The 23,589-nt window shown below is 40.1% G+C and overlaps 3 protein-coding genes and 1 long non-coding RNA gene across 5 annotated transcripts in view; 2 read left to right on the forward strand and 2 right to left on the reverse strand.

Annotated features, from left to right (window-relative positions):
- Window positions 1–23,589, forward strand: part of LOC147302806 (protein NLRC3-like) — a 341,154-nt gene that overhangs the window by 113,023 nt on the left and 204,542 nt on the right. The gene's annotated exons all lie outside the window — the stretch shown is intronic.
- The window catches only part of LOC147302807 (NACHT, LRR and PYD domains-containing protein 12-like), a 291,268-nt gene that overhangs the window by 109,464 nt on the left and 158,215 nt on the right, over window positions 1–23,589 (forward strand). The gene's annotated exons all lie outside the window — the stretch shown is intronic.
- On the reverse strand, window positions 2,740–5,369 carry LOC147302811 (uncharacterized). Its single transcript, XR_015127318.1, has 4 exons — window positions 5,272–5,369; window positions 4,730–4,809; window positions 4,256–4,351; window positions 2,740–3,489 (listed from the first exon to the last, which is right to left on the reverse strand). It is a non-coding gene; the product is annotated as an uncharacterized LOC147302811 (long non-coding RNA).
- LOC147302812 (uncharacterized) lies at window positions 11,413–14,154 on the reverse strand. 2 transcript variants are annotated; one of them, XM_086284538.1, is made up of 5 exons: window positions 14,079–14,154; window positions 13,572–13,883; window positions 12,169–12,285; window positions 11,857–11,915; window positions 11,413–11,565 (listed from the first exon to the last, which is right to left on the reverse strand). In XM_086284538.1, exons 1-5 carry the CDS (start codon window positions 14,152–14,154, stop codon window positions 11,413–11,415), a joined length of 717 nt encoding a protein of 238 aa, XP_086140664.1. The 2 variants fall into 2 exon arrangements, with proteins under 2 accessions (XP_086140664.1, XP_086140665.1); XM_086284539.1 differs by having other exon boundaries at window positions 11,857–11,902; window positions 12,168–12,285.

Below are 23,589 nucleotides of genomic sequence, written 5' to 3' on the forward strand. Positions count from 1 at the left end.
GCACTGAAGTCCAACCCCTCCCATCTGAGACAGCTGGACCTGAGATACAACGACAAGCTGCAGGATCCAGATGTGAAGCAGCTGTCTGATCTTAAGAAGAGTCCAGACTACAGACTGGAGACTCTGGAGTAAGTAGAGTGATGGAGTGAGTGGGTGGTGCTGTCAGCAGTATTGTACTAAACACAGTCAGTATGAAACAAAGATCCAGTGTTTCCTGTAAAGCTGCAGCTTCTCAGTGAAGCTGTGAGAGGAGAACGGTGACAGGCTTCAGGATTGGACACAAACACTTCCTGTTTCTCACCTTTATGGTCACCATAGTAACGGCTGACACGCTCTGATCAAACACTGTCAACAGCCAATCAGCTCTCTGAACAAAGCAGCACGCAGACCAATGACTGCATTGATTTCCAAGTTTAAAGCAGTGAAGAACACAGTCTGTAGGTGAGGAAGAATTTAGTGAGAGCAGATGTTTGGATGGAATTCCTCCAGTTAACAGCTGGAACCGTCCATCTGGATTGTTGGGCTTGTTGTTGGGGTTCCTACAGAGCTCAGAGTGGACACACCAAGGTTCTTCTAATGAATGAAAGTCCAAACTCAAACTAGGAGGGAAAAACATTTTCAGCAACTTCAATAAAAATCCAAAGATTAGAAAAAGTGAAGCAACAATGAGTCCTAGTACAGTCCCAGCACTGACGTCCCTGCTGCTCTTTATACTGGATGTGCTGCATCACTGACTGACAGCTGATGAAGAGTCTCTGGAAACACTCGTTTATCTCCTCTGCTCTTCCTCCTTCTCTCTGCAGGTGGAGGCCATGATGGTAAACAGGACGGTGTGTGTGCTGAGAGAGGAGCAGCTGTGTCCTGATGATCCAGAGAGGTTGAAGCAGCAGCAGCTTGTGTGTAGAGACGCTCTGACTGGGCCATGTTACTGGGAGGTGGAGAGGAGAGCTTCATCCAGCAGTGACTGACAGAGGAATGAAGTGCAGATGACTGTCAGTGCTGCAGAGTGAACTGCTCTGAGAACAGCTCCACTGTCAGACACAATGTAGAGTCCAGCATCAGCCCTGTGTGTCCCTCTGGATCTGACAGAGGATCATCAGTGTATCTGGACTGCTCTGCTGCTGCTCTGTCCTTCTACAGTCTCTGCACAGTCTCTGTCTCACTCTGGAAAGATTTTACAACTTGTTGTAATTACAGAACGTTAATATAATATTCAAACATGTGATCTTCTCTTTATTTCTGAATCTTTACCAAATAAAGAAAAACCAAACTAACAAACAGAAGTTGCCGTGTCCTTTTTCACCACATCTGTGAATCTTTTCTGTGTTTTTCCTCTTTTCCTCCTTCCTGCAGCTCCATCTTCATCATTCTGTGTCCAGTATATGTGAACACGTCCAAAGCATCTGAGCCTCATGTTACCCGTTTGTGTGAGTTACGCCTGTCGTTGTGTTGTGGTGTATAAATAAGGGGCAGGAGACAGCGCTGGATCTCTGAGTTCTTTACTCTCAATTTCTGCAACATCTGCAATATCTAGAAATGCAAACCTGTGAGCTGTGTGTGTTGTGCGTCTGCTCGGCCACCTCTCCTCCGGCCATGCTGGAAGCAGCTGTGCGTTTGACAGTTTTATCGACTCGACAATAATCGAACAAATTAAATGTTCAAAAATATCAACTTAAGCACTTCAAAGTCAACAAAAAGCTTAAAACAATGAAATAATATTTCACTGACAAAACAACAGCTCATAAGAACGATACACAAAATAATACAGAAACAAACAAATAAAAGTTATTAACCAGGATCCATGTTTTTGTCACAAACACTGAATCAGCTGATTCACTCTTTATGTTTCTGAGTTTGTTTTGTGATTATAGTTCTGGTTTCTGTTTCTGTGTCTTCACTGTGTCCCACGTCTCCTTACTTTGGACTCTGTGTTATATTTCCTGTTTTACTTTGACAGTCCTGTGTTACTGTTTCCTGTCTCGTGTGTGTAATTGGTCCCAGCTGTGTTTCCCTCCTGTCTCCCGTTCCCTGATTACTAAACTGCGTCCACGCCGCCGGCGCTCCTCTCCACAGCTGGATTCCAGGATTTCAGAGCATCCAGCTGTGGTGAGTGATGGAGACACTTTCTCTGCTCCCTCAGTAATCAGGACAGTTTATTGAACATCAGAGGACATAAAGGACTGTTTTTCACCTGCCCGTTCTGAACCTGGACATTAAAGACTGCTGGCTTCAAGGACATTAATCCCAGTGTCAGCCAGCCAATAACAGCCTGTGTTTTTCAGCTCTTTAGGAGTCAGAAATGAGAAAGACACAGACTGCTAACCTCTCCCTGCAGGAAATAAGCTCCGCCTCTTCCTGTCCTGTATATGAGTGATTCTGACATGAGACACAACGAGTTTCCTGCACTGTAAACCCGAACAAGTTGACTGAACTTAAAACTTTTGTGGAAACTGATTACCTCAAAAGATTTAAGTACAAAAACTCATATCTTCTAAGTATGGGGTACTCAAAATTTGTATTTATTGTTAACCTAAAAATTTTAAATTATATTTTATATTTTATTAATTGAGCTTTACTCAAAGACTGTATACTTTAATTTCAATATTTTTGTGTTTCTTGTAGTTTATTATTTTGATGCAACACAATGCAATTATATTACAACCTAAACTCAAATTATCTGATTATTAATTAAAAGATATGTTGTGAGTGTAGACTACTAAAAAAAAAAAAGTACGGAAATTCAGTTACTTTACATTTTGTTTATTTAACATTTTTTCATGAAAATTTAAAAACATCACAAATGTTTTTATAAAACAACTAACATGGACATTGGCACCATAAAGTGAGCATTATAAATTCTGTGTAGAACATTTATCTTTTTATAAACTCACAAAGGACGACATCAGTCCTAATTGCATCTTTCTCAAAATACACAAAAATGCAAAACAAAAAGTCAAATATTAATCACTTTTTTTTAAATAGAAATGAAAAACAATTTTTTAAAATGGGTACAAAGATGATCAGCTTCCAAATAACCAGATAAGGCAGTCAAGTATAGGAAAATTAGGTAAACTGATGGAGTTAAATCCACCCAAAGCCTGTAGTAAACTTAAAGTGCTTAAAGTGCTTCAAACAAAGTGCTCAGTAACAGAGTGCGTGTCCTAACAAACATTGCCTTATATTCCTTAAGAGCATGTAGGCAGGGGTTTCAGGGGTTTGCCGTCATCAAGCCCCATGAAGATATTTTGGACTAAGGCAAATGTGTGAACCAGCTTCCTGGGGTAGTCTAAATGCAGAGCATAGATCAAGCCAAACAATAAAGCAAATGCATTTGCAAATCTGGGAATATCACGCATCACCTAGTCGCCTTTCACCAAAACAGCCATGCTTGAGGAAGTAAAATGGACTGGACTGGGAAGCGCCGTCGGTAACCACTGTGAGAAGGGCAACTGGAGTGTCAATGAGGGTCGACTCATCCAATGCGTCCGCCTGGAATAGACACAGTATCAATGGTAAATGGCCTGTATTTGTATAGCGCTTTACACATTCAGTCATCCAGACATTCACACCCATTCACACACTGGTGATGGCAGCTACATTGTAGCCACAGCCACCCTGGGGCGCACTGACAGAGGCGAGGCTGCCGGACACTGGCACCAGCGGGCCCTCTGACCACCACCAGTAGGCAACGGGTGAAGTGTCTTGCCCAAGGACACAACGACCGAGACTGTCGGAGCCAGGGCTCGAACAGGCAACTTTCTGATTACAAGGCGAACTCCCAACTCTTGAGCCACGATCGCCCCAATTAAATAAGTAAGGTTGGTTTGAGAGAATGTGACAAGCATGACCTGTAATCTAGCAAAACATTCAGCAGTGTAGTGGGTTACTTTGTAACGAGTTAGGGTACTCTACTTTTTTTGAAAAATGTACATTAACGTGTTAGCTTCTTGCATTACATAATTTGTATTTTTATTATTTTTCTAAAAAAAAAAAAAAGTAATTTTTTATTTCATGACTTTATCTCAAAAAGAAACTAAATCTTGACTTCAGCCTGGTTTTTGGGCCACCTGCAGCATAGCCATAGTGCTGTGATACGCCTGTGCCCTGCTCCTGACCTGTGTGTGTGTGGGTTTTCTACAGAGAGGGTATTTTGTTTGTACAATTTGGTAGCTGCTAGGGTATTAAATTGTATTTAAAAAAATCCATAGCATTTTATCTTACTGGCAGAATTTAAGTAATGCAAAAATACACTTACATTACATGTCTAAAAGAATTCTGGGTCCTCCTCCCGCAGGTATACAGGAAGGGCACGAAGTACTGCAGTGCGTTTCACGTTGATATCAGGCGCCTCCTAAAAAGGGAAAAGAAAAGTTCATTTAACGCAAAGTTTTCAGGTGTCATTCTTTGGGGAGAATACATGTTTATGAAACTGCATGACATCAGACTCTACTAAATTTTGGAGACTTTTCTTTTAAGATACAACCTTTCTGTCTCTTGTGACAGAGAGTATGTTTCTTAATCATTTGACAAAAACCCTACACAGTATTTTAAAATAGTGTTCTCCAGATCAGAGCTGTGATCTATATAGAACATGGGGTTCAAAGCAAGGAAAAATTGTGTGTTTATCAGTGAAACTTTTAATTTGTGTTAATTTTATCATTATCAATATATGAAATCTTCACCTTAAGGGACTTAATGAATGGTTTCTTCAATAGATCTTTCAACTCACCTGTGTTTACTGTCTCCACCTGAAATTAATTGCAGTCTGAATTTTTTTTTTCTTCTGTCTTTTTGTCTTTGGCCTTCAGCCTTGGAAGAAAAAATAAAAATATTGAAAACCTTATCAGCACACTAAATATACAACACCTTGCTATATTTCAATTGTTTTAGATAGAAGTTGCCACTGCTAGCTAAGTCACTTTTGAATGACGCTAATGAGAAGAAAAAAAAAAAACCTGCCGAACAATGAGGCTGCTGTTGTAAAAACGCCAACTTTCTTGCGTTGGCAAGGGGTCGTTAAAATATCACTAAGACCCTTTCTTTATGTGTGATTCTTCGTAAAACTGTGTTTTAATCGGTTAAAACTGTAAAACTGACGACATAATCTATGTTTGAAAAAGAGCGCGAACAACCGCGAACAACTATTCACCACCTGGGTCTGTGCTTTTTAACACAACAGCGCATTCGAAAACAAGTTATTGGCTGCAACATATTAATATACTTGCTTTTTTACGGAAAAAATAAACATAACGAAGGTTCAGTTTTACTTACAAGTTTCTCCAAATGTGTTCTCCAGTCGCTCGAGAAGGGCAGCCATATTGAACAGAATTTTCTGTCAACGTCGTTCAGGTTAGAGAGAAGACGTCATGACGTCATGACGTCCACACGCGGAGCTCGGAAAAAAACATTTACTCAAAAATCATAATTAAGAAAGCAGTATTTACTCTTAACTTCTAAGCCATGTACAATTATAACTGTTTGAATCGTTAACCGAACAGAAAAGTTTTAAGTTGTTTCAACTTTGTGAGGAATTTTAATTGTTATATCCACAAACTTTATAAGTCAGGTAGACTGTTGGGGTTTACAGTGTGTTTATTGTGACTTAAAGCGAGCAGCAAAGACACTAAACTGTGTGTTTCCAGCTGAAGCTGCTTTTTGTGTTGCTCCCACAATCCTGTCTGAAACAGTCAGTGAGGAAAACTCAATGTGACTTCAGAGTGACAGAGGTAAGCGACTCATGTTGTAACTGACGTCAGACGCGGAGATTTTGGCGGAAAATTAAAGCGAATGGTAGTTTAGAATTGAACAAATTCCTTTAAGCTTCAGTATTACCAAATACACTTATCAATAGTCTTCTAACTAACAATATTTGTCTAAATCATCTCCAACACCCTGGAGAACAACGGGGAGAGTTTAGAGGCTCTCCAAGATTACATTGATCAGTTCTTCCAGGATCTTGTGATGAAGAAGGCTCAGAGTGCAAAACCTTCATCAAAACCCACCTGAAGCTGCTGGAGGACACGGTGAAGATCATCGCCTTTGATAGAGTGCATCGCATCGGCCCCATGCGGGCTGCGACCGGGAGACCACGTCCTACTGTGGCCAAGTTCGGCCACTTCAAACAAAAGGAACAGGTGAAAAGTCTCCGTGTCCATCGGTGTGTCTCCACGTCTCTCTGCCTTCTTCGTGTCATCTCTGTGTTTCCCTGCTGCCCTCATGTTTTCTGCTTTGTCTGTTAGTTCTTCCCAGTTTAGGTTGATGTTCGCTTCTTCCCTCACCTTTGTTATTTTCACTGTAAATAAATCTCCACTTGCATCTCCACCGCCGTCTGCATCTTGGTCCTCATTCACTCCACCACACGACTGCTGCCCCAGCCGTGACAACTTTTGATGTTTCCTCTACATTCACCTTTAAAAATTATTTACTTTGCCTTGTTTGGTATCATTTGGTATCAGATGGCCGACTTCTAAATGGTCACCATGGTCACCACCGAACTTGAGGAGTTTGCCCCCTCACATATACTAATGTGCCACAAACAGGACTTTAACATCACCAACCATTCCTATGTTATTACGGTGTATCCATATAACTGGCCCACCCTGTACAGTTATGCTTTCATGTTGACATACTGTATTAACACAATTCAGGGAGGATTCTAGGATCAGAGCTTCGGGGGGCTGAGCACCCAGAGAGCTGCCCAGCCAGCCAAGATACACTTTACTCGTCACAATGAGACTTCTTCCCCGTCTCTGTCCCTGCATCCTCCCTGTCCTCATCGTCTGTTGTCTTCGTCTCCTTTATCAGTCATCATAATTTTACCATCTCTGTGCAAGTCTGCAAATTTCTTTATTAAATCAAAAGATTATTAAATCCATCAAGTCTCTCTGTGTCTGGGTCCTCGTCACAAAACATGACATCACTGTTTTGTACTTTTTAACAATTTAATCCCACATTTGTGAAAGAAAAGCAAAACACTTTTTTGAAAAGTCTGTAACAAAACCATCAATTCTGATCAAGGTTATTTAAATGCTGCCAAAGAAGAATGGATTGGAATAAAAAAAATACATATCCTAACCTTAATTACTGGAGGAGAATAATGAATGATGCTCATAGTGAGTAAGAAGTAAACTGAGTGCATATTTTGGACAGAGATTCACTTTTAATGTGTTTGTATAATATAATACAGATGCATAAAAACACTCCTGAAACAGAATAAATTATTACAAATAAATTATTACAAAATATTAAAAAATATTATGGATACTTTTGTTGTTAAAATGTTACCTCTCAACCAAGTTCTGCCTTTTATATTTTTAGTAGTGTGTCACACAAACAGGAAATATTGTCAAAAAAAAGTAAGTAAGTGCTGAAGCACCCCCAAAAATGAACCAAAGCACCCCAAAAATGAACCAAAGCACCCCAAAAATGAACCAAAGCACCCCAAAAATGGGCTAAAATCGCCCCTGTTAACAAATAATAGCCCAACAGTCACTTTTATGCTTACTGTAGCTGTTAGCTAAAAACACTAATTTAGCCTAGTTTGCCCTGAATTCAACTTTGACAGACATGATCGACTGTTTCCAGTAGAATTCCTCGTTGTCATCTTGTTCCCTCTCAGAGCCCCGTATGCTTGCAGAGACCCCTACAGTAGGGAAATGTGCCAAAGAACGTCCAAAACATTGCATTTTAGGTTTATTTATGCCTTACACACAATCCCAACTCTTTAGCTAACTTAACAACTTTGGCTAAAGTCTATAGTTAGTCTTACTCGTTTGTACAACATTTCTGGATCGCCACTGTTTGAAATGATATGACATATGACTCTCACTGAAACAGCAAACTTTGTAGAAAACACAACACTTCTGATTCTCTATCTAGCTGTTTGGTCACAGCTGTAGATTACATTATAAGTGGTTGTTCACTCTTGTCAATAATTACATTTCTAAATTCTATTTGTGCAGTTACATGTAAACAAAGTCCAATATTGTATCTAAATGATTGTGTTATGGTGGGACAGTTTCCAATTTTGTTGTATTATTGCACTAGGTATGACTGTGCAAGAGTTATCTTATCTTCCTTGCTTGCACCACACTCTTTGCAGAAATGGTGCACAGCAGCACTGCATCATGTTATTGTGTTGTATAATATACCAGAACTAATACAAAGCAATATCCATGTACACTATAGGTCCATGCCAATGTGCCCAAATGGGACCTCCATAAATGGTAAGGGGCGCAAAGGCACTTTAAGACCAGTGGGCACACCGTCGGTGCACATCCGCTCGGATGCTTTTTTCTATTCATTTATTTCCCTGTTTATTTATCGATGCACAAAAGCAATTATCTCAGAGACACCATCCTCTTAACAGAGACTCAAATCAGGAACCTGCAGATTATTAGTCAGCAGCTTTAACTTCCTGTCTTTGTCTCACTAAACCTTCCACGTGGAAACTTGAGCTGCCCACTCAAGCACAGTAGGCTTTAACTGGCTCTGCTCAAGTCACTTCAGTATCTGAGAAACTGCCTCGATGCATGCCAAAGAACACTTTGACAATACGCTTGTGTTGAGTCAAATCCACCACAAGCATATTCTATGGCAGTTTAATTCCACTCCACATAAAAATAGTCACGTATTATTTCCCCCCACCACACTTCCTGCCAGTAGCTGGTGCCCCCACCCACAGTGCATTAGTGGTTCTCTGTGTTTAGTGGCTCACTCTGGGCGGCTGCTCGGTGGGGCCCGGCCCCCTGGCTCTGTTGGGCCTGTGCTGCGGGTGGGGTGCCCTCAGGTCTCGGCCCTCTGGGCCCATTTACTGCTCAGTAACATTTAATATCTATTATTTACTACTACTTACTAGCCTACTTACTGCATATTATTGGTTGTTGCTGTGGGTTCCCCACTGTGTTGGTTTTTCCTTGTGTTTTTCAGCAGATGATGAAATAGATTTTCAGTATGTTTTCTCTCTTCCTCTCCATCTATTTCTCTTCTTCTCTATTTTTCCCTCTTCTTCTGTTAACTTTCTCCCCAGCTTATCTTTTTTCTTCTTTCCTGACCCCCGTTCTGATTCTAATGACTCAAAATAAAGTAAAATCATCATCAAATATGACTATCAAGTGGACCAGTATAGCAAAAACCATAATGGTGGCAGAGGCCACAGAGCCAAGTGGCAGGATTTTCAACGTTAAAACCAGATAAAAAACAGAAATTAAATGGTGTTAAAAGCCATGAATTAAGGCAATTCATTCACAACATAATTACAAGTTTTACTGGACGTTAATATTTTTCTCTTTTTTCAGTGCAAAACAAACTAACAGTACACATGATGCTGGCAAGTTAAAATGTCAGTGTCTTTTATAGATAGCATGTCTAGCATCATAGTTTTATAGATCACGTAGTCAGGGTAAAAACTCCATCTCTGATTATTATTGTACATGACTGTGACATGCAGTGGCCTCAGCATCATGATGAAGGCGACCGGAGGAGATAGTTTGGTAGACATCGATGTTTTGCCGATGAAGGCTCATGTAGCGGTCCTCTTTGTCCTAAACAACAATTTACACTGTCATTTACATTTAATTAAAGTGCAGCTTAAAACACAGACACAATGCACTGCAGCCTCGGCACAATTAAGTGTAAAACAGAACTATGGAAAACTGACAAACATCTGGCGAGTTTCAGATCCTGTTAAGTTAGTTAGACCTGATCTGTTTTCTCTGTTAGGATAAAAACATCAGAGGTCATGGGGTGAAAAATACCTCAAAAACAAGACTAGCTATGTCTACAACTAATGTGTGGTGTTTTAAAAGAATCTATGAGATACTTTGAACACCACAGTGGCTGCTGTATGCAGTAATGTGCTCAAGTGATTTCAAAGGGTCATTTCATGAGTTTAAGTGCGTCAGTAAAAGTTTTCACCTGCGAGGATTTCTCCTCAGGCTGTAACCACAGGTTATCACAGCCACACTGATGAGTGAAGCAGCAGCAGAAATGATGGGAACTGTAGCCATGAACTTCATGCCAGAAGAATCTCCATCGTCTGTTGAATGTTGCCACACACACAAAAAAACTTCATTTTGAAAACATGAAAAGTCACGAAATTTGCATTAGCCTGTTATATTAAAGTGGAAAACATGTTTATCTTTTCATTACATTAGAGTTACAATTGCATCATTCAAACATTTCACTGATGAAATAATACCAAAGTTGTGATTGGAGCAGTTTTATAATGAAATTTTAAACAAATTAGCCAGAAGAAGAGCTTAAAAACATTCCAGATGTTCATCTCCTGACTGAAACCTTTCATTAATCCGCTGCAGGCGGGAATGACGACCTCAAACCATGTATGACAGAAAAGAAAGTGTTAACGCAGTTCCAAACATCCACCTTGAATCTGCGGTGTGGGTATAAATAGAAAATGTTTTTACCTCTCACAGTCACACTGAGATGGAGAACATACAATCCACCACGAAATCCACACTCACAGGTGTAGTTCCCACTGTCTTCAGATGTTAAGTTGAGCAGGTGGAGAAACACAGTCTCATTTTCTTTGATCAGTGTGAACCTGGAGTCACAGCCATGAATAAAGCCTCGGTCGTAACGATAGAGCAGACGACGCTGTTCTCCTCGGCTCCTCTCTGTGCTGATCTCACACAGTATCATCACAGTAATATTCAGAGTTGTTTTGCTGCATATTTGAGTGGAATCGGGTTTCTTTCCAATTGTCTTCACAAGAGTCTCTATAAATTGTTCCAGTTAAAATGAAACAAAATCGGGATTATAGTTTCTATATATTTGTTGTTGTGGGAAAATCAATCACATATATTATTTCACTAACCTAACTAAAGCTTTCTTCTTAAACACCTGGCTTTACAGCTTTTCTTTTTTAATTATATATATTTACCTTCACTGCTAAAAACCACAAGCAGAAGCAGGAGAAAGCAGAGTTTCCGTGCAGTCATGCTGGTGAGGAAGTAACTGTGGCTGACAGTGTGAGGTAGACTATAGTGAAAGCAGGAAGACTTGCACCCTCCTTATTTCACCTCTTGTGTCTACACTGAAACTTTTACTATGTCTAAAATAGAAGTGCATAAAAGTGGAAGGACAGTAGAAGGTAAACCACCAACATTGTTTAAGCCAGACTGATCTCTCTGTTTATCTGGATGGACATTGTGTTCAAATTATGATGAGATGTTTGTTCAAAAACAAAACTAGTCTGATACAAAGAGTCATGTTTGCCACAGTTTATTGTGTTTGTATTGTATTAAATCTGAGAGCCTGAGTTGGAGTATTATGACTGAATGGTCTCCCTTACTGGGAAACAACTATCCAGTGTGAAAAGATGGACGTTTATTATAATATATGAATATTATTATATTAGTATGTCACCTAAAGTTTTATATACTTTAAAATGTTTCATAGAGCTTTATTATCCACTCCCACAGTTCCTGTGCTTCTTGCTGAGTGTGTCTTGTTGTCGTGTTGATGGTTCACTGAGATGAGAGTCTGGTAGGAATCACTCGATGGCTGCTGAAGGTTTGTATAGGGCTGATCTGGCTCATCGTCATCCTTTAGAAAAGTGAAATATTTTAGGTATTAATCAAGTTCAACCCGGTCTACCCACACACTCTATTGATCTTTAAATCTCTCCATCTGTTGCCTGGATTATTTAATGTTTCTGCTCATTTCTGTAAGAGCTTCTTCACAAAATAAAGGACACTGAAGTTGGCACTAATAGTATTATGACACTAATCTGTAATTATCTATGTAAGTAACATCCTAAAACATAAATGTACATGTTTTATGTTTACTGGCAAACTTTTAACTAGCTGCTGTAGATCGTAGCAATAAATTGCTCACCAAACCGTTGGGATTTTCAGGTACAGACACTCCAGATGTTCCTGACCTTAAGCAGCCACGTTGATAAGAAAGGATGTCAGCATTAGTGTAACACTATTCACATTCAAACAGAGAAAAATCAAGTAAGAACATCTACATTTATATTATCTTCTCTCTTAATAATGATAATTATTTTTGGAAGGATAAAAAGTGTTCATTCTAGACATGATGTTTAACATACACCGAATTCTCATTTATTGAAATGTGATGTTTCCTTTTACTTTCTCTACATCTATATCATCTTTGAATTACTGCAGCAAAAATAGTCTCACCCATTACTTTTCCTCCAGTAGATAAATCCCACGATAACTCCAGTTATAAAGATGATCACAACACCGGGCAGATAAACGGAAAAAGATTTGTCTGCTGAAGTGTGGGCCTCGTTTGTGTCTAAATCATTGAAAAGATGCATTTGTCAGTAAAATCATTTACTTTCATTTCCTGGAAATCAAAACACAAATCAAACACAGTTTACGTCTACTGAAACTCTGAGTGAAGTAATGAAACCCCAGTTTTATAACCACAGAGCTTTAAATATTGTCACTGTGCTCTTTTCTTTTGTCTTCTTCTTCTTCTTTTGCATCTTTTCTGAATATTACTATGAACTGAAATTGGTCCAACTGCTTATATACATTCACTGGCCACTTTATGAGGTATACTTGTTCAGGGTGTAACACAAATATTTCAGTGTTCATTTCATTTGTCAATCACATGTCAGCTTCATCTTCCTGGTTAAATAAAGGTTAATAAAATAATAAAATGTCAGCAAATCAATGCTCAAACAGAGCAACATGGCACATGTTACTGGTCCCAGTGCTTCACAAACTGCTGATCTGCTGGGATTTTCCCACACAATCATCTCTGTTCACAGACAATGGTCTGAAAAATAGAAAATATCCAGTGAGCTGTGATTCTCTGGGTAAAAATGCTGTTTACACATCAAACCTTGAGGCAGAGCGGACCACACTGGATATCACTGCTGTCCTCTAACAACAGCAAGCTGAGGCTACAGTTTGCAAGTCTGGACAACAGAAGACTAAAAAAACGATGCCTTGCCCGATGAGTTGATTTCTAACAGTTCAGACTGCTGGTGGTGTAATGCTCTGTGGGGGATTTTCTTTGCAAACTTTGGACCCTGTAGTAACCACTGAGCATCATTTAAACACCACAGCCTGCCTGAAGGTTGTTGCTGACCACATTCATGTCTTTATGCCCAAAAAATACCCATCGTCTGATGGCTGCTTCCAGCAGGATACCACACCATGTCACGGCGCTCAAATCATGTACGGCCTGCGCAGTCACCAGATCTCAATCCAGCAGAGCACCTTTGGGATGTGGTGGAACGGAAAGTTTGCTTCAAGTAAGAGCAGCTGACGAATCTGCAGCAACTGTGTGATGATGTAATTTCAATATGTCTTGAGAATCTTTGAGGAATGTTTTTAGCGCCTTGTTGTGCCACAAAAAATGAAGACATGTTTGATGGCTGAAGGTGGTCCAACTCGGTTCAAAGATGTACCTGATAAATGAGTCAGTGAGAGTATTTAAACTGCTGTAAGTGAAAATAAGAAGAAAAGAAATGAACAAATTACATGAATAAAAAACACATAAGCAGGTCAATACAATGCTAACACAGTGCTGAATAACTGTGTCAGATAAAGAAACCAAAATGCATTTACCTTCCACAGTGACACTGATATGGACAATATAAGTCCCTTCAGTGTTTGTACACTCACAGGTGAAGTTCCCACTATCAGCTGGTGTTAAACTGGTCAGCTCCAGAAAGGCAGTCTGATTTTCTTTTGTTATTGAGAACCTGGGGTCACATTCCTGAGTAACGTTCTCTCCGTGTCGATACAGCAGATGACACTCTCCTCCTGTGTCCCTCTGTCTTTTGATCTTACAGATAATCAAAACAATAGTAGTCTGACTTTCCTTGTTGCAAATCCGAGTGACATCGTGTTCTCTCCTGACTGTCTTCACAACAGTCTCTGTAAACAGGGACAGCAAAATACGGTAAATACAAGATTCAGCCTGTGTCAGAGAGGACTTTAGTTTCTATATTTTGTGAATGTTAAACCATCTTTTTAATCCCATAATAATGTGTTTAGTTTAAACTAAAAGCAAGGAGGTTATAAATTTAAAAATATTAATAATGCATAATGAAAATAGTTTCCTTGTATTACCTTCAGCATCATGGGACACAGCTAGTGGTAACAGCAAAATCAAGCAAAGTTTTGATACGTCCATGCTTGTTAACATGTCTGTAAGCCACCGACAGTGAAGAGGAAGATGTGCGGAAAGAAACAAGCTGAAGCTTTCCTGGCTAAGCAGACGTCAGACTGTTGCCCTTCACGGGGCAAGTGTGAAATGATGTAAAAAGGAAGTGTACTGACAGGACTTTCATATTAAAAGGCTGTAAAGTTGAAACACTGTGCGAGCTCCCACACAAAAAGAAAACAAGCTAATTTTTCTTTATCACAGAGGAATTATTACACTGCTAACTGTCATGTTCGCTGAAACTGAAGGATGGATAATATTGTAAAAGTAACAACAAAACTACCATTTATCATAACATTATAAGCATTTTAAACTAAAATAGCGTGTTACGTCATCAAACCGCTTCATCCAATCACTCAGATACTTACAAAGTTTTGACTGCATTACCTTTAAAATTTGTACGAACATGAGCATAAAATGAATAAAACTGACATGCTTGCATTTGTTGTGTAGTGCAACAGGTGTATGTGGCTGAGGGATTCCCATGATGCAATGCGTATTTCTTCTTCAGTCACCTTTCTCGCTCACTGTGTGTTAATGCAGCTCTCTGCATTGAATCATACCTGTTATTAACCTCTGTCTCTCTTCCACAGCATGTCTTTATCCTGTCTTCCTTCTCTCACCCCAACCAGTCGCAGCAGATGGCCCCGCCCCTCCCTGAGCCTGGTTCTGCTGGAGGTTTCTTCCTGTTAAAAGGGAGTTTTTCCTTCCCACTGTCTCCAGACTGCTCACTCATAGGGAGTCATATGATTGTTGGGCTTTTTCTCTGTATGTATTATTGTAGGGTCTGCCTTACAATATAAAGCGCCTTGAGGCGACTTTATATTGTTGTGATTTGTCGCTGTGCAAATAAAATTGAATTGAAAATTGAATTGTGAAGGCCACACCAGAAGCCACACAATTGGGAAGTCAGTAACGTCAGACACCAGCATCTTTATTTTAATTTAATGCACATTTCCACAAACATAAATAACGACACATGTCCCATAAACTATTTCTGGTTAATGTTTTACTGGTGCTGGAGGTCTGTTGGACTGCTGAGGGTAACTGGAGAGAAAATGATGTGTTTTTTTCATTGGGCGTTAAGGCGTCTGGGAAGGGATCTCAGACCATTTACATCCTGGGCCATCTGACCTCAGGAAATCACATGATAAGGTGGGGCCAGGTTTCACAATGAGCTCACCCGAAACCCTGGCTGATTAGGACCCACATCCGCTTTCACACCTTGGCTCATGTGATTAGGTAGAGGATCATCAGGGGGTCCTTTGTCCCTCTTTGGGGGGAAACTCCCACTGGTTTTAAGTCTAGGACTCCCCACCATTGACCCTTAGAACTGAAGAAGCTTCTCGGATGAGAGGTGAAACGTCTTCAAGCAACTCAAGAAGTCCAGACGCTTTTCTTTCCAAGCTCCTTAGACTACGATGACCTGGATGACTGAGAACCTTCACAGACTTAAGTATTAAATTAATAGTTGGTTTTCATTCTTTGTTTTTAGATATTTATTTTCTATTCGTATCCTCTCGTGTATTTAACTGGCCAGTTCAGTCCAATTTACTTTGGGAAATATTTAATCTGAGGTAGGGTTGCACCGATACCGGTATCTGGTATCGGCCTCGATACCACATTTTCTAAAGTACTCGTGAAAAGTTCCCCGATACCGAGGACCGATACCACGGTCTGAGACCTGTCTATGTTTGAGCGGCATGTAAGGGGTTAATCACAGGCGCCGAGTGCCCGCCCCCAGGCCCCGGCTGCGTCTCAGAGCTGGGAGAAGGCGAGGCGAGACAAGTCAGCCGTGTGGAACTATTTCAAAGTGAACGAAGACACGAAAACAAAGGCGGACTGCAAATTATGCTCATCGAAATTGTCCAGAGGAGGCTCAAAAGGTAGCGCATTTAACACAAGTAATTTAATCAAGCACCTAAAATCCCAACACGACAATGAGTACAAAGAGTTTGCCCACGCGTATTTACCCACGCTTATTAGCACAGAGGAGCATAGCTGATGCTAAAGCAGTGGGACGGAAAATAGTTGGGCATTTTAAACATTTTAAACGCCTTAGCCTACTCCCGCCTCGAGGACATTCAGGGACAGCTCAACCAGCCAATAAAGAGACTGCAGCAGGACATACAGACACGCTGGAAGAGCACGTATTACATGACATCAGTCCTATTTTTCCACATATTAATACATTTATGAATTTTGTGCAGGTATAAAGATCGCTTCTTCTCCAACAACACTGCTCCAGAGGCCAAGCTGCACCTGAAGCAGGAGCTTCTAGAGGTGAGGCAGAGGGGAGTCGGGCAGAAGCTGCAGAACCTCCTGCTAAACTGTTCCTCAAGGCCCAGGCTGCCGCTGGCAGCAGGTGCTGCCATTGAGCTCGACACATACCTCGGAGAGGCCCCAAGCCCTCGTGAAGACAGTCCTCTGAAGTACTGGGGTGTCAACAAAATCAGGTTCCCCACTTTGGCTAAAATAGCCCGTAAATAGCTCTCAGCCCCATGTAGCAGTGTGGACAGTGAAAGGCTTTTTAGCTCAGTGTCACACATTATAGATGAAAACAGAAACAGTCTGACTGCTGATGATGCAGAAAAGCTACTTTTCTTAAAAAACCCTGCCACTCACTGTTTCTCTCCATTTAGTGAGTCATCTTAGACTTGATGTTAATACCTACCTCAGTTGCACTGACTGCCACAGTTCTATGTCAGTGGATGTTGTTAGTTTATTCACATATTGTGCACTAAATGGCAAAGATGTTTATTAATGCCCCTTGTGTTGTCCAAAGCGGCAGAGTTTAAAATAAACTGAAAAATACTTGAGTTGCACTGTCACTGTTTACATTTTTTTTATAATTATTTATTCTGTAATATGTTGCATACAACATGCTTTTATTTTAAATAAATGTTCTTAATTCCAAACCAGTCCCTTGTTTTGTTTTGTTTGTTGTTAAATTATAGGACTAAAGCTGTTACCTGTAAATTTAAATCATGTTTTTATTAAGTACTCGGTATCGGCGAGTACTGAAATGCAAGCACTCGTACTCGTTTCCAAAAAAGTGGTATCGGTGCATCCCTAATCTGAGGTAAACATTTTGCTTTTCATTTGACCCCTGACCTGTCTGCTGTAATGCAGGAGGCAGGTTTATGACCTATACTGCAGCCAGACACCACAGGAAGCCTTCCTCCATGTTTTCTTTACAGTAATTGATTCAGCCAGTTTAAGTCTCCTTTGTTTTTGTGCATTAGATCACTGTGTGGGTTGTGTTGAGTGCTTATGTATTTGTAAGTAGCCATTATGACTTGACTAGTGGTGTTTATCTCTTTTAAGGGTCTAGTATCATCAGTTAATTAGTTTTTACACTTTGCAGGCACTTTGCTGTAAATACAACAACACTGCTGAAAACTCTAATTTAAACAATTACTACTGATGCACCTATCAAATAAACTAACATTTGCACAGGTGTTGAAATGCTGGACTCTTCCTCTCCTAAATCTGTGGCAGAGAAAAAATGCTGCAGGAGTGTTTTTTTACATGATATGTAAGAAAAATAAGAAAAAGAAAGAAACCCTGTGATTTTAATGTGAATGCATTACTGACATCTTATCCAAACACACATTGTGCACACCACTTTATCCCCTATTACAACTGCAGCTTTTATTAGTGCATGTTCACGGGACTTCTGATTCTATAGGGTCTTGACAAAAGTCTCTGCAATCAATTGATTACAATCAAGTGATTCAATTGAAACATGGAAATCAGCATTTCACCATTTTATACTATACATACATGTTTTGCTTTCAAGACTGGACAGGAGTGGCATGTGGGCGGCATTGTAGAGTGTGTTGACAGGAGGAAAACTTACACGCTCAGTAAATCACCCCCGTCACTACCTAAACCTCAAAGTCTCTAAACAGGAAGTGCATCTGCATGAAAGCTTCTGTTTTATATGCAGACAGATGACCTTTTGATGTAAAACCTTTCTCTGTATCTAGAGAAACACTTTAACTATATATTCAACTATATAGTTTAACATTTGGTCCGTAACTATCATTTAAAAACAATAAAAAGGTTTAAAAGAATATACATAGGCGGCTATAAAGACTGCAGGTCAAACATCGTGCAGATACAGAAGGACCTCCTGGGGTCCAAAATGTCGCACTATTACAGAGCAATGCTTACAATAGTCTTGCATGGTTAGCCAGTTAGACAGATGCAAATGTTAAAGTGCTAAAACAGACATGTAAATAAAATACAACATCATGTTAGCAGCTTATTGGTATTAATGTCTCTTAAAGCTCTCCATGACCTAGCTGCATCTTAACTCTCTGAGCTGCCACAGTCTTATAAACCCACCCGCTGTCTCAGGTCAGCTGATCAGCTGTTCCTGAATGTTCCCAGGACTGAGCGTAAACTTAGAGGACATCGTGCTTTTGCTGCAGCATCTCTGAAACTGTGACACGATCTGCCTTTAGAGATTAGACAGGCTTCTTCTCTGCCTGTTCTTAAATCACTCCTGAAAACTCATCTCTTCACCCTGACCTTTGACACCTTGTAAGATGTTGGTTTTTAGTTTGAGTTTTTTAGTTTATTTTTGCTGTTTTATCTTGTTTTGAAATATAGGGCTGTTTACATTTTTTATGTATTATGTGTTTTATTTTTTTACTGTTATGTTTTATTCTATTGTTCTTAACTCATTTACTGTACAGCACTTTGGTTTTGTCCTGGGTTTTTTAAAGTGCTTTCTCAATAAAGATGGATTGGATTGGACTGGAAGATAAACACTTTAGTTTGCAGTACTGTGGTGAGTTCACAGTAAAGCACTGTGTTGGACTGGCGCACAGTGATTGTGGCGTTCATGGTCAGTGTTAGGTTACCTCAAGTACAGTGGATTCATGCATGCATTTAAGCTGATGATGCTTCGATTAAGTCATCAAATTTCACCTTTATATCAGCTCTATAAGCCAATTCTCAGGATACTGTTAGTGTAGGAAATGGAAAGACAACCAAGATATCTGTGAAACGTCTGCTTACATCTTGAATTCAGCTCCGGCGTATGTGGTAAGTTGTTAATGAGTGACTTTAATTTATTATTTGTTCACATGTGGCTATACACTCTACTGAGAATAAGCATACTGTCATGATATGAGTGGATCTTCAAAATAGACATCAAAATAGGTCATGGAGAAAATAAGTATAAAAAGTAAAGATCTTATTAGGAATAATACTTTTTGGATAATTATAACTGTTAGGTATTTTAGTACCATGGGAGCATTTACTGGATATTGTTTTATAGTGACATTATACAGGAAAACTCTGTCATTCAACAAGGTTGAAATACCACAGAGATCACTCCCTCAGCTACATTAGTTTCTTAATCTTTTAGACGCCTGTTGAAGGCCAAATGGTTTGTTTCAGATTTCACTAATGAAAGAACTCTTCGTTTTGTGCCTTGAAAATATGTCGCTGAGATAATCACAATTGTAGCTGAACTAATAAACTACACAAAGGATGCTTCTTCACCCAAGGGCAGGAAGACGCTGCCTTATCTTGGTCTGTACTGGTTTAAACTGATAAATCTGCTGTCTCATGAATTTTACCCTCTATATAAACTGTTGTACTTGTGAATAAAGTTGAGTCACTTTGGGAAGACAATCTAAAGCAGTCTCTGTTTTCTTGTTCTCCCAAGCTGCTCCCGAGCTGCTCGTACTAACACGCTGAATGGCATGCTTGAATATTACTTGAGAATATATTTGACTGTGTTACAGACTAAGGTACATTCTCTGCTGATAGACGTCCACGCCTCGGAGGAAGCCGATCCACGGAGTAGGCCCTGGAAACAGTTTCCTTCAATAACCATCATAAGCAACCGAATCATCTCAACACGTATTTGCTCAAAAATGTATTTATTACCACAAACATGTATTTAATTATCAACAAAAGGAAAATCAACAGTTTCTAGAACTCCAACAGGGGCAGGACTTGGAGGTACTGGGATTTCAGGAGGCAGCAGAATGGTACACTGGTCAGTGTCATTATTATTGACCTGTGATGGTGGATGGCCTTGGAGGGAGCTGAGAGGTAACTCAGACCTCTTGTCTTCAGGACACGTAAAGCAAACATACTCCTTCTCAGCAGCTGGAGACTTAGAGACATCCCAACTCATCAGCCTCATGCGTTTAGGCATCAAATGTTCCTCTTCATCATTAACAGAAAAAGCAGTAGAATACCTGCGCTTTCTGCAGAGACCTACCTCTGCAGTGGGTGGAGGTCTCGGAGGAAGAGGAACATCGCTAGGACACATGAAAAATGTCACTTCATCATCCAGGGATGCATGATCATTTTTCAAATCTGGATTAATGATCTTGTCAGTGTCCTTTGCATGGAAGCTGGCATCAGCAGGTGGAGGATTTGAAGAAACTGGAACATCAGAACTCATCAGCCTCATGCGTTTGGGCATCAAATGTTCCTCTTCATCCTCCACAGAAAAAGCAGTAGAATATCTGCGCTTTCTGCAGAGACGTAACTCTGCAGTGGGTGGAGGCACTGGGATTTCAGGAGGCAGCAGAATGGTACACTGGTCAGTGTCATTATTATTGACCTGTGATGGTGGATGGCCTTGGAGGGAGCTGAGAGGTAACTCAGACCTCTTGTCTTCAGGACACATAAAGCAAACATACTCCTTCTCAGCAGCTGGAGACTTAGAGACATCCCAACTCATCAGCCTCATGCGTTTGGGCATCAAATGTTCCTCTTCATCATTAACAGAAAAAGCAGTAGAATATCTGCGCTTTCTGCAGAGACCTACCTCTGCAGTGGGTGGAGGTCTCGGAGGCAGAGGAACATCGCTAGGACACATGAAAAACATCACTTCATCATCCAGGGATGAACGATCGTTTTTCAAATCTGGATGAATGATCTTGTCTGTGTCCTTCGACTGAAAGCTGGCATCAGCAGGTGTTGGACTTAGGAGCTCACATGCAGGTGCACTGATAGGTCGGAACATGAAAGCGGGAACTTCATTGTCCAGAGCACAATGGTCTGCACTGGGTGAGCGTGGGAGCTTCTCCTTTGCCTGTGGAGGAGGCAGACTTTGACTTTGTGTTGCAGAGGAACATTTAAGTCATCTGACGTTTTGCTCTGTTACATATTATTATTGTTGTTGTTGGATTTTTCTTTAAAAATTCACACGATTTAATGTTTAGAAACAGACACAGTGAAGGGTAACTTACCACAGCTCGAGCCATTTTAGGCGTCTGTCAAGGCAAAGACGCAGGATTTGGTTTCTCTGTGTAAGATTACAGGACAGTTGTCAGTTTCATTTTCAAGTCAGTTGGATAAATTCATATCAAACTTCTCAAACTGTATCATTAAAGCATTGTTCAGGTGGACAAATATGAAAGATATGAAGATAAAAACAGTAACAGCTGGCAATCAAGGGAAAACAACCTCACGAAAAAGGTCTTAATCATTATTGTTTTAAAGTAAATCTTTCAGTCCTTACTTCAGTGATTGTTTGAAGTCTCTGTGCTTGTTGTCAGTCGCAGATTTGTGTAAAATATTTGCAGTTTGTGAATAAAGTTTGCAGGAGCTCCAAAGTTTGTCTGTTCAATACCAAAGTAATGAGGAGACTGAGTGCAGGTTTGGAATCCTCAGTGACAGAAGAATGCAGCAATGTTTGAATTTGAATTTGTTATTGTTTTATTAACAACAACTACCAGGATCATACCATAGCAACACAGTGATGCCCAATCAAATGTCAGGTACAAGGGATAGCCCACATACACATCCAACAGCACAGTAAAGCAATGGGCACCAATGCCACCAGTCAGGCCTTAAAAATACCTGAGTTATATAACAGCACACTGACAGTGTCTCATCCAAAAATATAAAATGTATAAATACAGTTAATATCATTTTTATTTAAATTTTATTTAATTCTCTTCATATAGTGCCAAACAGATGTCTCAAGTCGTCACTGTTACAACATAGATAAACATGAACATGAAATCCATTATTTAATTCTCTTCCATTCACTCCAGTTCAATTCAATAGCTATATAGATGGATAGACAGATACTGTATTATATACTATATTGATTCCAAATGGAGAATTAATGTGTTATATCACCAGGATAATGAATTCAAGTAGTACAATCTCCAATAAACAGACAACACAGTTCAAGTTCAAAGTGCAATATGTGCAGGATCCAGGCTTTATATTGTAAGATGCAAAATGTTTATATATACATAATATTGTTGAAAAAATAAAGAAAGTTAAAAATCAAAATAAGTTTATTGTCACTGTGGCTGATGTGATTGCAATATGAACCCGGAAGCAGACAAGGGAGAGATGGAACTGAATCTTAACAAAAAAACAAACCATTTATTAGGTTGAAAAACACGAACACAAAACAAGGCCCAGCAAACAGGAGCGGAAACTAAAACTAAAACCTATCCTGGGAATAACTCGGTATGACTATGACAAGAAAAACATGAACATGAATCCGAGGAGGTGCATGCGAGAAACTCTGATGAAAAAACATGAACATGAACATGGACCTAAACAGAATCAGGAGATAACCTGAAACCCGGAATAACGTGAACGGAGGAAAACGCACCAACACTGCCCAGAGGAAGACAGCGGACTTAAATACACAGAAGAGAAAGGAGGGAAGTGGAAACACAGCTGACACAAATGAACCTGACACCACAGGGGAAGCAACATGAAACACACTGAACATGGAAACACAACCCTTTCATAATAAAAGACGAAACAAGGAGAGACGTGGACGTGTGATGGGCTGAGTTGCCAAATGGCTGGTAGGCTTTTAGCTAGGCTTTAGCTTCAGCCAAGTGGAAGCTAAATTGGCTAGTCATTCATATGTAAATTAGGTTGTTACCTGAGAATTCTGGAGGGGAGTGGGGGTGTGTGAATGATTGCTGATTTCTAACTGCCAACTGCCTCTTTGTTTGTCTGGGGGGGAGCTGCTAAAAGCGGTGAACTTCCTTTTGTGTTCGTCTTGATGCATTCTCAATCATCCAGGAAAATAAATCTCCAAAAGTCACCAACTTGGAGTGGTTAGTTTCCTGAGCCACAAGGAAACTTGTGTTTCAGTTTGCCATCTTAGGGAGAAATCAACACACATGGGTGTATTCAGTGTTGGGACTAACGCGTTATTAAGTAACACGTTACAGTAACTACGTTATTATTGTGGTAACGAGCACGGTAACTAGTTATTATGCCAAAATCAGGAACGCGTTACTCGTTACTGGGATTTAGATAGGGTCGTTACTCGTTACTTCGTGTGGTGGCTATCGCGGAGCTTCCACAGATTCAGTAACATTAGCAAGTGGTGGAAGCCAGCAGGTGGATGAAGGAAAAGGGACGCAGAAGGAAAAGAGACCCGAGGCGGCCGCC

The sequence above is a fragment of the Aulonocara sp. 'chitande type north' Nkhata Bay genome, linkage group LG23 (genome assembly GCF_057382095.1).
Source record: "Aulonocara sp. 'chitande type north' Nkhata Bay isolate Kocher_YH1m ecotype deep benthic linkage group LG23, A_spYH_male_GT1.1, whole genome shotgun sequence".
In the NCBI taxonomy this organism is placed as follows: Eukaryota; Metazoa; Chordata; class Actinopteri; order Cichliformes; family Cichlidae; genus Aulonocara; species Aulonocara sp. 'chitande type north' Nkhata Bay.